The following is a 13,913-nucleotide window of genomic DNA, read 5'->3' as shown; positions in this document are numbered from 1 at the left end:
AAGAGGGGGCGGATTTTGGCGCTGAACCCTCCTCAAAATCCGCCCCCTCACAATAAAGGTTTATGCAGACCACTAGCGCTCTTTTTTTCCGCTAGTGGTTTGCTTGTGCTAGCAGAAAAAAAAGAAGCGAGCTGCCCTTTCTTCAGGTGGATTCCGCGGCTGAATTAGCCACGGCGTCCGCCTCACAACAGCACCCTCTGGACTAGGCCCATTCATTTGTACCTAAACCCGAGCAGAAAGCCACAACAGGATGCCGTGCACTGTACCGGCATCCCGTCGCGACAGCCGCAACGGAAAGTGTACACGCGGAATCCCGGTGTGAACTAGCCCTAAAACCAGTCCAGGGTCCACCTCAAAACCATTGAAAAACAACTAGAAAACTTGACCTAGAAAAACAACCAAACTCTGGCAGGAAGATGTTATGCTGATCAAACTGTTAAAGATGCATCATGCCCTACTGCGCTATGAAATACGACAGCTGCAGAGCGTCATACTAGACATAACACACAAGAAAACAGTGATGTAGCAGCCATGAATGCCGAGTGTCTGGCACCCTACCCACATTACAGAACAGGACAATTGCAACAGACTACATGTCAAGAAGAACCTCACAAGCAGCCATGCGAGGAAGAAGTGGGCACCAGTGACCTGGACACAGAATATTTAGAGTACACAACATAAAAGGTACCTAAACAATTGTCGCCTTTTGTGAGAGATAGTGGAAAAGCCTTCACGGTAGAGTCTGTTGGTTACATTAAGAGGAGGGGAAAAAATAGTATTGAGTTTATATTTATCATTTTAAGGTGGCACGGTATATCGGATAAAGCTAAAACATGACCGATTCACTAAACTAAACGTGTACAGTACAATGGCGTCAACTTTGGGGGGTCATTTGAGAACAATGACGTTCTCCAAAATTTATTAGCTTAAGGGGACACGGTCATGTTGAACCTGTAGTACAATCTACACGCAGCATAATATAGAGCAATAGTAGCTGAGCAGATTGATATATCTCTGTGGAAATGGATTTACATTTCTGCTTGCTCTAGGCTTAGGACCGCCCATCAGTGATCAGCCACCATCATTTAGATACATGCGCACACAGCGACAGCGGTTAATCAGTATGTAGGACCGCCCACTAGACCACTAAGCCCAGAAGTATGGAAATTATATGGAAAAAATAAAACACTATATAAAATCTACTCCTCCTGTTCTATAATACAGACTAGCAGATTAGACTGTATGTTCAAAGGTGTTCGGCTGCTGTGTGTACATTTACAGGGAACCTATGGGCCAGCTCCAGATTCCGTATCAGCTAGAGTACCCGTCCTATTATAAATTATGGTAAGTATTCTTCACAGTAGGTATTTTTTCCCCAATTTTAAACATTTTACCTGTGTATTAATAAAGGCAGGTAAGGCGAAAAAGGCTGACTTACCTGTTATCAGGAATATGACCATTCTGGGCAGACTGAAATATATAAAAGCAATGCAGTCATGAACTAAAATATCATACATTGTAGGCTTTTAGCCCTGTTTTATGATCATTTATGTTTATAGCTTATCTGTGCATTAATGCAGTAGACCCTTATACTTCTCCTTTGCTAAATCCACTCCAGAAAAAAATTGGCAAAAAAAAAAAAAAAAAAAACCAGCAAAAAATGCAACAAAAAGACACAGCTTTTCCATAAAGTGAGGTCTCACCCTTAAGTTGGTACTGAAACTTATGATTAACCACTTGCTGACAGCTGTTGAAATAGTTTGCTGGATTTCAGCACTTTAAATGTGGCGCTCACTCAAAAGCAAAGTTTTTAACAAATATTTAAAATAAATTCAAATCATCCCTTTCCCTAAACCACAAAATAAATAAGTAAAAACAGGAGAGACTCTTTACACACCTCCATACATGGAAACAAAGTTAAGGATGTCAGATTAAGGAAACAATTTTCTTAGCATTTTTCATGACAAAAACTATATAAATTTGGCGTTACAGTGATCATGCCAGCAAACAATATGAGGAACTGTAAGCCAGGGCTGTGGAGTCAGTAGGCCAAACCACCAACCCAGATTCCTCCATTATTTCCTCAGAATGACTCAGATTCATTCATAGATGGCTGACAGCCATGGTCAGCCAAAAACAGTAAAAATAAACAAAAAAAAAAAAAACCTCAATTCTTAAACGGCCAGTGATTGAATTCCTATGAAAGTAAATATGTAACTCTACGCATTAATCATACAATACCAAATAATTGTATAATATGATTAAAAATAATGAGTCATTTTATTTTGAAGCTGAATCGGCTCCAGCCAAAATTGGTCATGACTCCAACTCCCCATCTCTGGTAAAAATAAAACCTGTATGAAGATGACACACATGCAGTTTCTCTCTAATACCACCCTACTTTTTTTCCCCCCGGATCCCAGTACATTGTATGAAATATTAAGTGGTACCATCTCAAAGTACAATTTATTCCTGCACAAAATAAGCCTGCACACATCAAGGTGATTGGAAAAATAGGAAAATCGTGGGTTTTGGAAGAAGGGGGAGTAAAAAAAAAAAGATAAAAAATTAAAATTGGCTGCAGCGGGAATGAGGCAAGTCCAGATAGATTGCATAAAGCAGAAAACTAGTAAGGGCTCGTTCACATCTGCGTTCTCCTCTCCGTACTGCAGGTTTCTGTTTCCTGCATAAAACAGAGCAGGAGACGGAAACCTGCAGGAGTCTCTCACCCATTCATTTGAATGGGTGAGAAAGCTGTCCGGCCGTGAGCGGCGGTGAGCGTTTTATGTTCTCCGCCACGAAGCCGGGTTTTTTAATCCGGACACAGAGTCGGACATGCAGTACTCTGTGTCCGGATTTTAAAAAAAACGGTTTCGCGGCGGAGAGCATAAAACGCTCACCGCCGCACCTGGTCTGTGGTTTCCGTCTTCTGGCATGCAGAAGACGGAAACCACAGAATGGAGAACCTGAACGCAGGTGTGAACCTAGCGTAAGATAGAAAAGTTTTCAACTTCGCACAATTTCAAAGCCCAAGCTGATAACAGATTAGCTTAAAGAGAGTCCTTTCTGTGCCTTTGTGAAACATATTCCCTCATGGACCTGGAATGAGATCCAATTACCCAGAAATTGAACCCTAAATGGATATGTAAATGAGTTTATAAGTGTCCGGTGGGCGGTAGCATGCACAGCAAGTGCTTAGGCTATACTCCATATACCCTTCACTGCGCACCTATTGTCTTGACTGAACCCAGCACTGTGTAATATGTTGTGCCCTCTTCTGCACTGAAATCCAGCACATTCACAGCACACATGACGGTATGGCACAAGTACAGAATTCTCCAACCTGAACCTTAGGGCTAGTTAACACACGCGCATTCTGGCACGTATACACGTGTTAGAGTGTGAGCGCTCAAAACAGATCACATTAATTTCAATGTGTGGGCTTACGGGCGTATAACACGTAATTTTGCGGGCGTTATAAAAGGAAAAAAAACAAACAAAAAAAGCCATTGAACTCAATGGCTTACCACATTTTACACGTGTATTTTTACACATGTAATTTGTGGCAAAATGCGCGGAGCATTGCTCTGTGTGAAGGCTAAAAGCCTCCCATTGATTTCAAGGCGTAGCACCCGTAAACCGACACATTGAAATGAATGGGATCTGTTTTGAGCGCTCATATTCTGACACGTGTATACGTGTCAGAATATGTGTGCGTTAACTCCGTGTGAACTAGCCCTTATAGCAGAGCAGGCTGACATCACATGGAGATAGAGCTAGCACTTCAGGACATTGGACAGTGCTGGGTCTACAAAGGATAGCCTGAGGACTTGCCATGATTGGGACCTCCCACTGGGCACTTAAAAACTCATTTTCATATCTCGGTAATAACACCTCACTTTAAGGGCAAATGTATTTTAGACCACCAAGTAATGTAAAAAGGGACAGACAAGACTCGCTTTAATAAAAGCTGATAAGACAGAAGAATTAAAGATTTTTACCTCTCTTGCGAAAATCCTCTCTCGTACTCGCTGATATTCCTCTTCTCTCTCTTCTATGGACTTGCTCCTTCTTCCATCTTGCAAAGGAACTCTTATCTTTAAAATAGGAATTCAACAAAGTAAACTGGAGAATGAGGCAAAAAAACCCCCCAAAAAACTGAAAATCATCATCAACAGGGTGCAGGACCAGATGTAGGGGGTGGCAAACAGGCAATTATTCAGGGATTTTGCATGTATTTGCCCAAAATGAATTATGGATTAGTGATGTTGCTCCCAATCGTTCTACTGACCACCGTAGTACCCTACATGAAGGTGGAAAATTTGTGCTTAACTATTGTTTTAGGAATTTAGACCCAACATTGCACAAGGTGATATTCTAATAGAGATATTACACTGCCAAGCTTTACATGGAAGGACAATGCTAAGGCAATCCTTCAGAATTTGTCTTTCTGCATTGGCCAAATAAAAGCAAAGTCTAAAGATAAGAGGCTTTGCAAGGGCATTGTTTGGATATAGACGCGAGTATGCCGGGAGTTAGTTGGATGTAATGCTAAGTTATCCCACAGAGAGTGGTACAAAATTGATCATTAAAAGACACAGGCAGCATCTCTACCTGATTATCATCACGGTCCATACTGGCATCATCCCGCTTTAGGATGAACCTTTGCTGAAATTCGCAGTTCTTTTCATCTTTGATGTGCTCTGAGAACCTTTGTTCAGGTCTGATAAGAAAAAGAGAATCTGTATAACTAACCCGCCAACATAGGTAAAGCACAAGTAAGAGGAGGCCTTTGTACGGCTCCATAGTCTATGCAAGCACACAAGCAATATCTAACCACAATTGTTTCCTTCAGCCACATGTTGTACCATAGCCCTTCTTTAAACTGAACATAAAAAAAATAAAATATACATCTAAAATTAAAACATATATCCTACAGTTCTGTGCATGTAGCTCCCTTGAAGAATATATGTGATATGGAATATATATGGACTCCGGGAATAACAACATTACACCAATATGAGCTTACAGGACAACCAGCTGAAACTGGCATTTCAAGTTCACATGGGGGTTTTTGGTCAGGATTTTGAGGCCGTATATAAGTTATATAAAGACTTATATAAGTGAAATCGCCTTTACAGTTGACTGGGTCACAATTTCTACTAACTGATCTGTTACAAAGCTGACAGTACTACGTTCCTATGGAGGTTGCATGGCTATCTACTTAATTGTACCAATACGGAGTCTGATACAACTGAAATGCCCACCTATTTTGGCCATATAGTGGGTATTACCACAGCACAGACAACAATCTAAATTTATGTAGTCTGATCCTGTAGTCATTTCTTAAACACAAATGCCGTACAGTATGAAGTGAACCACTTACATTCGTGTGTTACTGGTTTTATTAATGATCACGGCTTTGCCCGTTTGGTCTACGTTATGATCCATGCCAAAATAGGCAGCAGCACGGTGCAAAAGCATCCTGTGATATGAGGTCATCTGTGGAAACTTCTTAAACTGATTGCTGAAGGGAGAAAAGAAACAGGGCAGTTTACAGCGTGACTCAAACCTAAACTAAATACATAAAATCTCCTAAATTGGAATTTGTGCAGATTAATCCCATCACACCCAGCCACATCATCCCACTATTGTTCGTCATTGACAATGCAGATGAGTCAAACTTAAAAATTCTTTACAAACTGGGTTTCCTCAATGGACGCTAAATTCTGCATCTACATTTTCGCCTCAGATTTATTCCAGAACCATAGAGCAATGCAAACATATTCTTCTCTAGTCACCGGTTCATCTAATCCTTCCCACCAGCTTTTATCTGCCATTTTGCCATCTGGATACAAGGGTGGTCTTTTGGTTTCACTGTAGTTGTATTGGCCAGGAAATTATTTTGGAGTATATTTTCTTATGTTGTGCCATAAGGGCTAGTTCACACGTGAATAGGGGGTGGCGGAATTTGGTCCTGAAAATAACCACTTCAGGAATTAGGAAGCGTTTTTTGGACATGAGGCGGTTTTTGGCAAAAAAAAAAAAAACACTAGTGGTTTTCCGCCTCCCATTCACTTGTATTGATTTCCTGAGGCGGAATCTGCCTCATGAAAGGTCATGTCACCACTTTTTTCCACTAGTGGCAAAAAAACCACTAGCGGAAAAACGAACACTAGCGGACTACATAGACCTCTATTGTATAGAGGCGGGTTTGGAGGTGGATTCTGCGTCCAAATTCCACCCCACTGGCCATGTGTGAACGAGCCCTTACCCTTTTATTCCTAATAACAATGTATAAATAGACAAATGGGTGTTACCATCCACCTTGTCAATGGTGTGTATCCCTACACTGAACAACAACTGCAGAACCGATTGGACATTACGAGACTGTGCAAACACCAAACTGGTAACACCCAGTTGTCATATTCATATACTTGTAGAAGGAATAAAAGAGGAAGAGGACAACGCAGAGAAAGAAAAGATGCTCTAGAATTGTCAGGACATGTCAGGAGGGGTGACAGCTTCTTAATAAAATGGAACAAGCTACTTCTGAGCAGGAAAACATCATTAAGATTCTAACGTTTATTTTCCCCTATAGAAAAAGGGAGTTAGAGAAACAAATCCATACATAGGGGCTGAAGATCCCCATATACAGGAGTGTACATGACTAACGGGCCATTAGCAAAAAGGATTTACAAAGACTGGATGAATATGGGATTGCAGATCTATGAGAAATGTATTCATGTGCTCTACTTAAACAACCTCATTCGGTAGCATCACACGAAGACAAAATATCTATTCTTTGATGTTTATTTCTAAATAGGTCAAGAAATAAAAATACCCCAACCTTTGGGATTCGCACTAAATCACATGCTAAATATATGCAGGCAGCCGCTTGTTTATTTAAATAAGGACGGGATTCTCTCCATCTACAGACTGAAGACCATCCTGCCATCGCACTTACCTATTGTCATTAATAAATTCAAGGATTTCTTGTTCTAATTTTAGCAGCATCATTCTGTCCCTGAGGGAATTAAACTCTAGGTTAGTAACTTAGAAGATCTCTAAGATACACAACAAGAAACATTCCTACAGTAGAAATGGCTAGCATCTAAAAAAAACCTGAAAATCTAAAGTTATGATTGCAAAAGCTCCCCCCCAAAAAAAAATATTAAAGTGACCTTCCATGTGGTAGCGCTGGACGAAATTAATTTGGCGTTTTGCCTCGATTAAAAGGGTTGTTCGGGCAAAAATGGACAACCCTTCTAACGTTTAAATCAGCTGGGGACAGTGGAAAAAAAAAAAAAAAAGTATACTGATTTGTCCCCGTGGCTCCAGTGTCCTCCCGCACGTCCCGCTTCTTCTGTGGACCTCTGGAAGAGACCCGGGAGATGCCGAGGTATGCATTTTTTATTATTTTTTTTTTTTCACTGTGACCAGCTGATTTAAACGTTAAAAAAGTTGTCCAATTTTAGCTGGCAGAGGACCGGAACAGAAGAGGGAGTGGCGCCGAAGCACAGGTGACGTCACACTTTCTTTTTTTTAATGTTTCATCACCTCCCCTTGGGACTCCGCCAATTCTGAAAAGAATCCAGAGTATAGGAATAGCAATTATGATAACTGTTCAGTCCAAAAGGAAACTGCTGGTAGAACCTCACAAATATTGTAATAACCGACCCGAAATAACTGATGAACAAAATCACACTGCTTACCCTGGCTGATGTTCAGTTTCAGTTAATCACCCCCCCCCCCCCCCCCAACCTACCCCAAAGTAGTTTAGACTGCACCACATTATAAGACCCTTAAGATAAGATAATAGTCTCACAGTGGGGACCTTTCATGACTTTGGGCACAGACAGTTCTATATACTGCTGGCAAGCTGAATTCAGCGCACTGTCGACTTTCCCGATCTGTGCCCCGGGTAAAACGCTATCGGTCCCGGTACCATCGTTCCTTACAGTCAGAAGGGCATTCCTGACAGTTAGCCAGGGACGCCCTTCTGCCCAGCAGCGCCAATCGTGCTGTACTGTGTGAGCGGGAGGAACGTTCCTCCCCGCTCACACTGTACAGCGCGATAGGCGCTGCTGTGGAGAAGGACGTACCTGACTGACTGACAAGAACGCCCTTCTGACTGTAAAGAGCTACGGTACCGGCACTGCTAGCTCTTTACCCGGGGCACAGATCGGGAAAGCCCACAGTGTGCTGAAGTCAGCTTTCCAGCAGTATATAGAACTGTCTGTGCCCAAAGTCATGAAAGGTCGTCTTTAAAGGGAATGCATTGTCAGGAAATTATTATTTTTAAAACTATATACCTGATATTGTATAATTAGTTAGATGGATAGTTTATTACATATTTACTTTTATAGGAATGTAATCATTAGCTTTTCATGGATTAGAGAAGCGTTACTGCTCCTGACTGACCGTGGCTGTCAACCATGTATTTGGGTTGTGGAAGAAGAGAGGCATCAGTGTTAAAGAGGACCTTTCACCACTTTTGGGCACATGCAGTGTTATATACTGCCAGAAAGCCGACAGTGCGCTGAGTTCAGCGCACTGTCGGCTTTCCCGATCTGTGCCCGGTGTACAGAGCTTACGGTGCCGGTACCGTAGTGCTCTATGGTCAGAAGGGCATTTCTGACCATTAGCCAGAGACGTCCTTCTGCCTCGCGGCGCCAATCGCACTGTGCTGTGGAGCGGGGAGGAACTTCCCCCTCCCTCTCCTGATAATACTCGTCTATGGACGAGCGCTGTGAGCAGAGGGAGGGGGGAGTTACTCCCCGCTCCACAGCACAGCGCGATAGGCGCCGCGAGGCAGAAGGACGTCTCTGGCTAATGGTCAGAAACGCCCTTCTGACCATAGAGCACTACGGTACCGGCACCGTAAGCTCTGTACACCGGGCACAGATCGGGAAAGCCGACAGTGCGCTGAACTCAGCGCACTGTCGGCTTTCTGGCAGTATATAACACTGCATGTGCCCAAAACTGGTGAAAGGTCCTCTTTAAGTCGGTAGTATGGTCTACTGACTCCACAGCCCTGTTTTCACAGCGGGTGTAAGGTGAACAAATGACATGAAACAAAATCTAATTTACTTTGCTGGGACTTTAAAATGTCTTTAATTTCTGCCACATGTGGCCTCTGTCTCACTGGTAAGAAACCTTCATTTTCTTATGTAATGTATGGCGACATGGTAAGAGCATGTGCTCTAGGAGTTTGAGAGTTGATCCTCCCACTGCTATGACAGTACCCATCCTACTTGAGTACAAGAGCAGGATTGAAAATGCGCCCCCAACGTACAGAGTGACATGACGTGGCTTGACATTAACTTGCACCAGATGTACTGGTCACTACAATAAATCTGGGGAATTTTCAGACTTCCTGTAAGTTTTTCAGTATCTAACGATCATTGAAAATAACCCCAAAGTAAAGAAAGTCTTCCGCGCCTGCATGCATCATTGGATTGTCTTGTACTCTGCATTTCTTTTATGTACAGTATATTGCACTCACATCCCTGCAGCTGTTCCTCCTCTGCTCAGACATCATCTTGGTTCTTAGATTTTTCTTTCTGTTCTATGCCATCAATCCCAAGATGCTTCAATATAGCAACACAAGGGCAGCTACAGACAGGACCATCTCTGCCTGGCGGGGAAATGGTGTAGCAATTCTTTTCTCTACATTATCCTGAATGATCTAAGAGGCTATCAGTATACAGTCAGGGAGGCTGCCCTGTGATCTCCTTTATTACAATTGGGTATGACAGCAGCTGTCTAATCATTAGCAGTACCTGTAATAGGAGTATGTGCCCCACTCCACTTGTGGTAAGGTCCACCACACAGGAAGTGAAGAAGACATGAAAGTCATAACTAAATAAGGTCATACATGTCGTGTGTGTGTAACATGGAATAGGTATATCCAGGAGAAACGTTACTAGAGTGTTGCCTTAAGTACTACCAAGAGATGATGGACACTTTCCCACATTCAGTGTAAGGTCAGTATTCTGCATGTCTGTAAAAAAAATCCAAGTGGAACTAATAGAGAGAAAGCAGCAATGAAATGTTTGCACCTCGCTTATTTTAGACCCACTTTTGGTTCTGCAAAATACAGACCATGATACTGCCTTCCACAAAATTTAGTCCAGATCGATCCAGTCCGGCATAACTCATGAATTCTTTGGGCTTTACCGCAGTGTGCGCTTCTGTGTGCATGTCTTCCAAAAGAACAGTTGCTATAACCACAGACATTGCCAGTGCATAGAACTATGCTAATAATAAATATCCCACCTGTATAACTGGGAGAAGAGCCACAAAACACGCTATTTGTGAGGGCTAGCGACAGACTGGGAAACACAACGCACGAGACAAGCAGATATCTGCTCATCCATGTTTACAGATCGGTAGGCGCCTCTGAGGGTGAACAGTATAAGAGGCCGTTTTCAGCAGATTTGCTTTTCGTGCTAAGTGTTGCATATAAAGAACTCAGATCTGCGCATCTGTCATGTAGTAAAAATTTATTAGAAGATAAACCGCTATCCTATCCAGTGGATAGGTTATCAGTATCCAAAATCAGTTTGGAGCCAGAACACCCCTTTAAGCTGGATTTTAAAAAGTTGTGCCATACAAACACTTATACTATGAATTGTGTGGATAGGGAGCAAGTGTGAAATCCCTTACCAGTGGGACCCCCTGGGATTATCAGAACCCAAAAGCTTAATAGGCTGCCAGAAGCCTCCATGTGAATAAAGTGTCAGTGTGCCTCTATAGGGCTGTCAGAGAAAGCCCCACAGTAGGAAATGGAGAACAGGCATGCCACCGCTCTGGCACTTCTTTCAGAGAGGGTTTCGAGGTACTTCCAAGTCCCCAGAAATTTGACACTTGCTCGCCATCTTGTGTCTGTAATGGAGCAATCCCTTTAAAAATAGATTACAAGTTATACAGAATTTTTTATGGATGTGCATTTTCAGACTGCAAGACCATCAGGATGGGACATGATTTACCAAATCTTCCCACAGTCAGCCATAGTCCAGACTGAGGATGAAACTATCCACCACAGCTGAAGAAGGACTTGGGTGGAGACTCCAAAAGAGACCCGAGGCCCTTCTGGCTGGCTGGCTGTAGGCAGATCGTGCCCCATCCTGCAGTGCGTGCAGGCTAATTCACATATCCATAAAAAAATGACTATTTCTGCATCGCTTCACGGCTACAAAGATATGTTTCTGCTCCTATGGGCGGCCCTTACACATTTCTTTTATTAAATTGGTAAGGATGTTGGACACGACAGGCTCCCTATAAACTGGATGCAATAGTTAGCGTATTTTCCTAATATAACTCCTTAGTTTTAACTGCAGATAACAGCACGGACTGCATAGTGTCCATGTCATTAACATCATGAAGGAGTGCAGAGGCTTTGCTCTGTGGCTTCTACTCATTAGATCAGGTTTGCAGCTGACACGTCCATTCTCAATATGGGCACATTATGTGAGCATCTACCGCCCTCATACACTGCATACTAAAACTAGCAGATCCTGCCCCAGGGTACGGCATTACAATATTACTGTATGAAACAGCTTTCACAGAGCTCTAATGAGAAGTATGCACCAAAATTATCCCACCAGCATTAACAACTGCCTAAACCGTAATGCTATGTACTAGAAAGCAAACACAATGCTTCTGGCATTCATTACCTATGACAATACCAAAAATAGAAACTAAATTTACAGGCATAAAAATATACCTTGGGTTATTCTTCAGTGTGTTCACTAAAAATTCATGTACGTCTATTCCAGTAGAGTCTGTGTACTCTTGACTAGAATCTGAAAGAATAAAACATGAATGCACTATAAGGAGCAAAATAGGACCTAGAACTTTGCATATAGAATTTGTATCAAAATGGAACTGTATTGATTTCACTATAGGCTCTGTTCACACCTGCTCGCAGTTTCAATCTTTCGTCAAATTTGATGGAATTTGCAAAAGAGGCTCCGAACAAAGCCACAAGCGCAAATGCGAACATAGCCATAAACAGTAATTCAACACTGGACGCTTAAAGGGACGCTAAACCTAGAAATTAAATTATAAAAGTAAACCGGAGATCATCTTGTCCCCACTGCAGGAATTTCTACATGGCCAAAAAGTTTTGCAGAAACCCTTCAGAGAACACAAGTTACTTACTATTGATATTTTCCATTTATGGTTGAGGAATAGTAAACGACACGGAGATTAGGGCCACACGTAACGCTGGGTTCACACCAGCGTCCAGTCTCCGTTATTAGGTTTCCGTCGGTCTGACGGAAACCTGTCAGACCGTGAATGCCGGTGAGCGTTTTGTGCTCTCCGCGCCGAAACCGGACACAAAGTCCTGCATGTCCGACTTTGTGTCCGGTAAAAAAAAAAAAAAAAAAAAAAAAAAAAAAAAAAAACTTTTGCGGCGGAGAGCACAAAATGCTCACCGGCGCTCACGGCCGGACACTTTTCAAACCCATTCATTTGAATGGGTTTGAAAAATGCCTGCAGGTTTCCGTCTCCTGTCCAGCTTTGGGCAGGAAACCGAAACCTGAAAGTGGAGACCCCGGGCGCAGATGTGAACGAGCCCTAAGTTGTGTGACGGATGTTTTTTGAACGCACTACACTTAATGGCTACTTACATGTCCCGTTTTTGACAGTCCATTTTAAAATAGCACATGTCCTATTTTTGTACATTTAGGACTCAAGTCTACAAAGGACCCATGAAAACGGATGCTCCACAGAAGCAATACAGCAGTGAAGGATGCTGCATCCATTTTTCATGGCTTTTTTTTTTTTTTTTTGAATATTCATATATGTGTGGCCTAACTATTTTTGTTGTGTTGTTGATCGGGTAGAGGAGTAATACTCCTGCTGCAGCCAGGTGTCATGTCAAACAGCCCTTATATACTGGGACCAGTGCCATAAGACGACTGCATTTGCATCAGTGTGTGTGATAGCTCAGCCCACACACATCCTTAAACACCGGTCAATGCTGCACACAAACAATGAGTTGTCTAAATTTGTTGAGTGATGGCTGGAAGATTTACAAAGGCAGTCTATAGGGAGTGAGAATTCCTACATTGGACTTTGTAAAAAAAAAGTTGTGGGAAAAGAAATATGAAACAAAATAGGACCAAAGAAAAAAGATAAATGCTAGTAGTGCTGGGGTATTTTTTGCAAAGTTTCTAGGTTTAGTGTTAATTTGAGTTAATTTTTCACTATACTAATTTCTTCCTCACCTATACCACCTACCTATTCTAGTAACCCCTTTAAATTATTACCTATCAAACACCACTCGCACACAGATTCTCTGTCTATATGGGACAACGAAAACCAACCTCTAGACAACATTTTCTTTGGCCCCTTCTCTTTACTTTTTTCCTCCTTCTCCGACCCATCTTTGCAGGACTTCTCCTCTTTATCAGATGGGCAGCTGATATGCAACTGTATGACATCCTGCAGAAGAATAAAGATCAGTTACACAGTGCACATGATACAGACATAGCGCTGCTCGTGACATACTAGCGGTATTTCAGCACAGGGAGATGTGTAGTTCTATCAGTGTCATATACACTCTCTTATAAGATATGCTTCCAGCAGTCAAAGGGTTCAGAGAACAGATTTTTATTAAAATCTTTCAGATGTGTACATTGCCTATAAAAACTTCTGTATGAAATCAAAGACCCCCTAGGGATGTTATAGCTTCATACAAACAGAGCCATAGTATGGACAAGGTCTTGAATGTAAAGTAGTGGCTGACTCATGATGTATTTACATGTTCACACACTGCACTGTTACTTATTGGTACATCAGCCTCACATATACCAGTCAAGTAGTTTTTGGGCAGCAGGTAAACATCTCTTACGCTAGGTTCACACCTGCGTTCAGGGTCTCCGTTCTATGGATTCCGT

The 13,913-nt window shown here is 42.2% G+C and overlaps 1 protein-coding gene across 4 annotated transcripts in view; it reads right to left on the bottom strand.

Moving 5' to 3' along the window:
* R3HDM2 (R3H domain containing 2) overlaps nucleotides 1-13,913 on the bottom strand; it is a 100,620-nt gene that overhangs the window by 24,937 nt on the left and 61,770 nt on the right. For 2 of the 4 annotated variants that reach the window (XM_075265733.1, XM_075265736.1), the window contains exons 6-13: nucleotides 13,341-13,458; nucleotides 11,732-11,810; nucleotides 6,968-7,027; nucleotides 5,387-5,527; nucleotides 4,615-4,723; nucleotides 4,002-4,097; nucleotides 1,439-1,470; nucleotides 689-742 (exon numbers count right to left, since the gene is read on the bottom strand). In XM_075265733.1, the coding sequence (XP_075121834.1) occupies nucleotides 689-742; nucleotides 1,439-1,470; nucleotides 4,002-4,097; nucleotides 4,615-4,723; nucleotides 5,387-5,527; nucleotides 6,968-7,027; nucleotides 11,732-11,810; nucleotides 13,341-13,458 (689 nt within the window). The remainder of the gene's footprint in view (nucleotides 1-688; nucleotides 743-1,438; nucleotides 1,471-4,001; nucleotides 4,098-4,614; nucleotides 4,724-5,386; nucleotides 5,528-6,967; nucleotides 7,028-11,731; nucleotides 11,811-13,340; nucleotides 13,459-13,913) is intronic. The other 2 variants (XM_075265735.1, XM_075265737.1) reach the window with 1 other exon arrangement.

This window comes from Leptodactylus fuscus, chromosome 2 (genome assembly GCF_031893055.1).
Source record: "Leptodactylus fuscus isolate aLepFus1 chromosome 2, aLepFus1.hap2, whole genome shotgun sequence".
Classification (NCBI taxonomy): domain Eukaryota; kingdom Metazoa; phylum Chordata; class Amphibia; order Anura; family Leptodactylidae; genus Leptodactylus; species Leptodactylus fuscus.
This window is presented reverse-complemented; position numbering and strand designations above follow the sequence as displayed.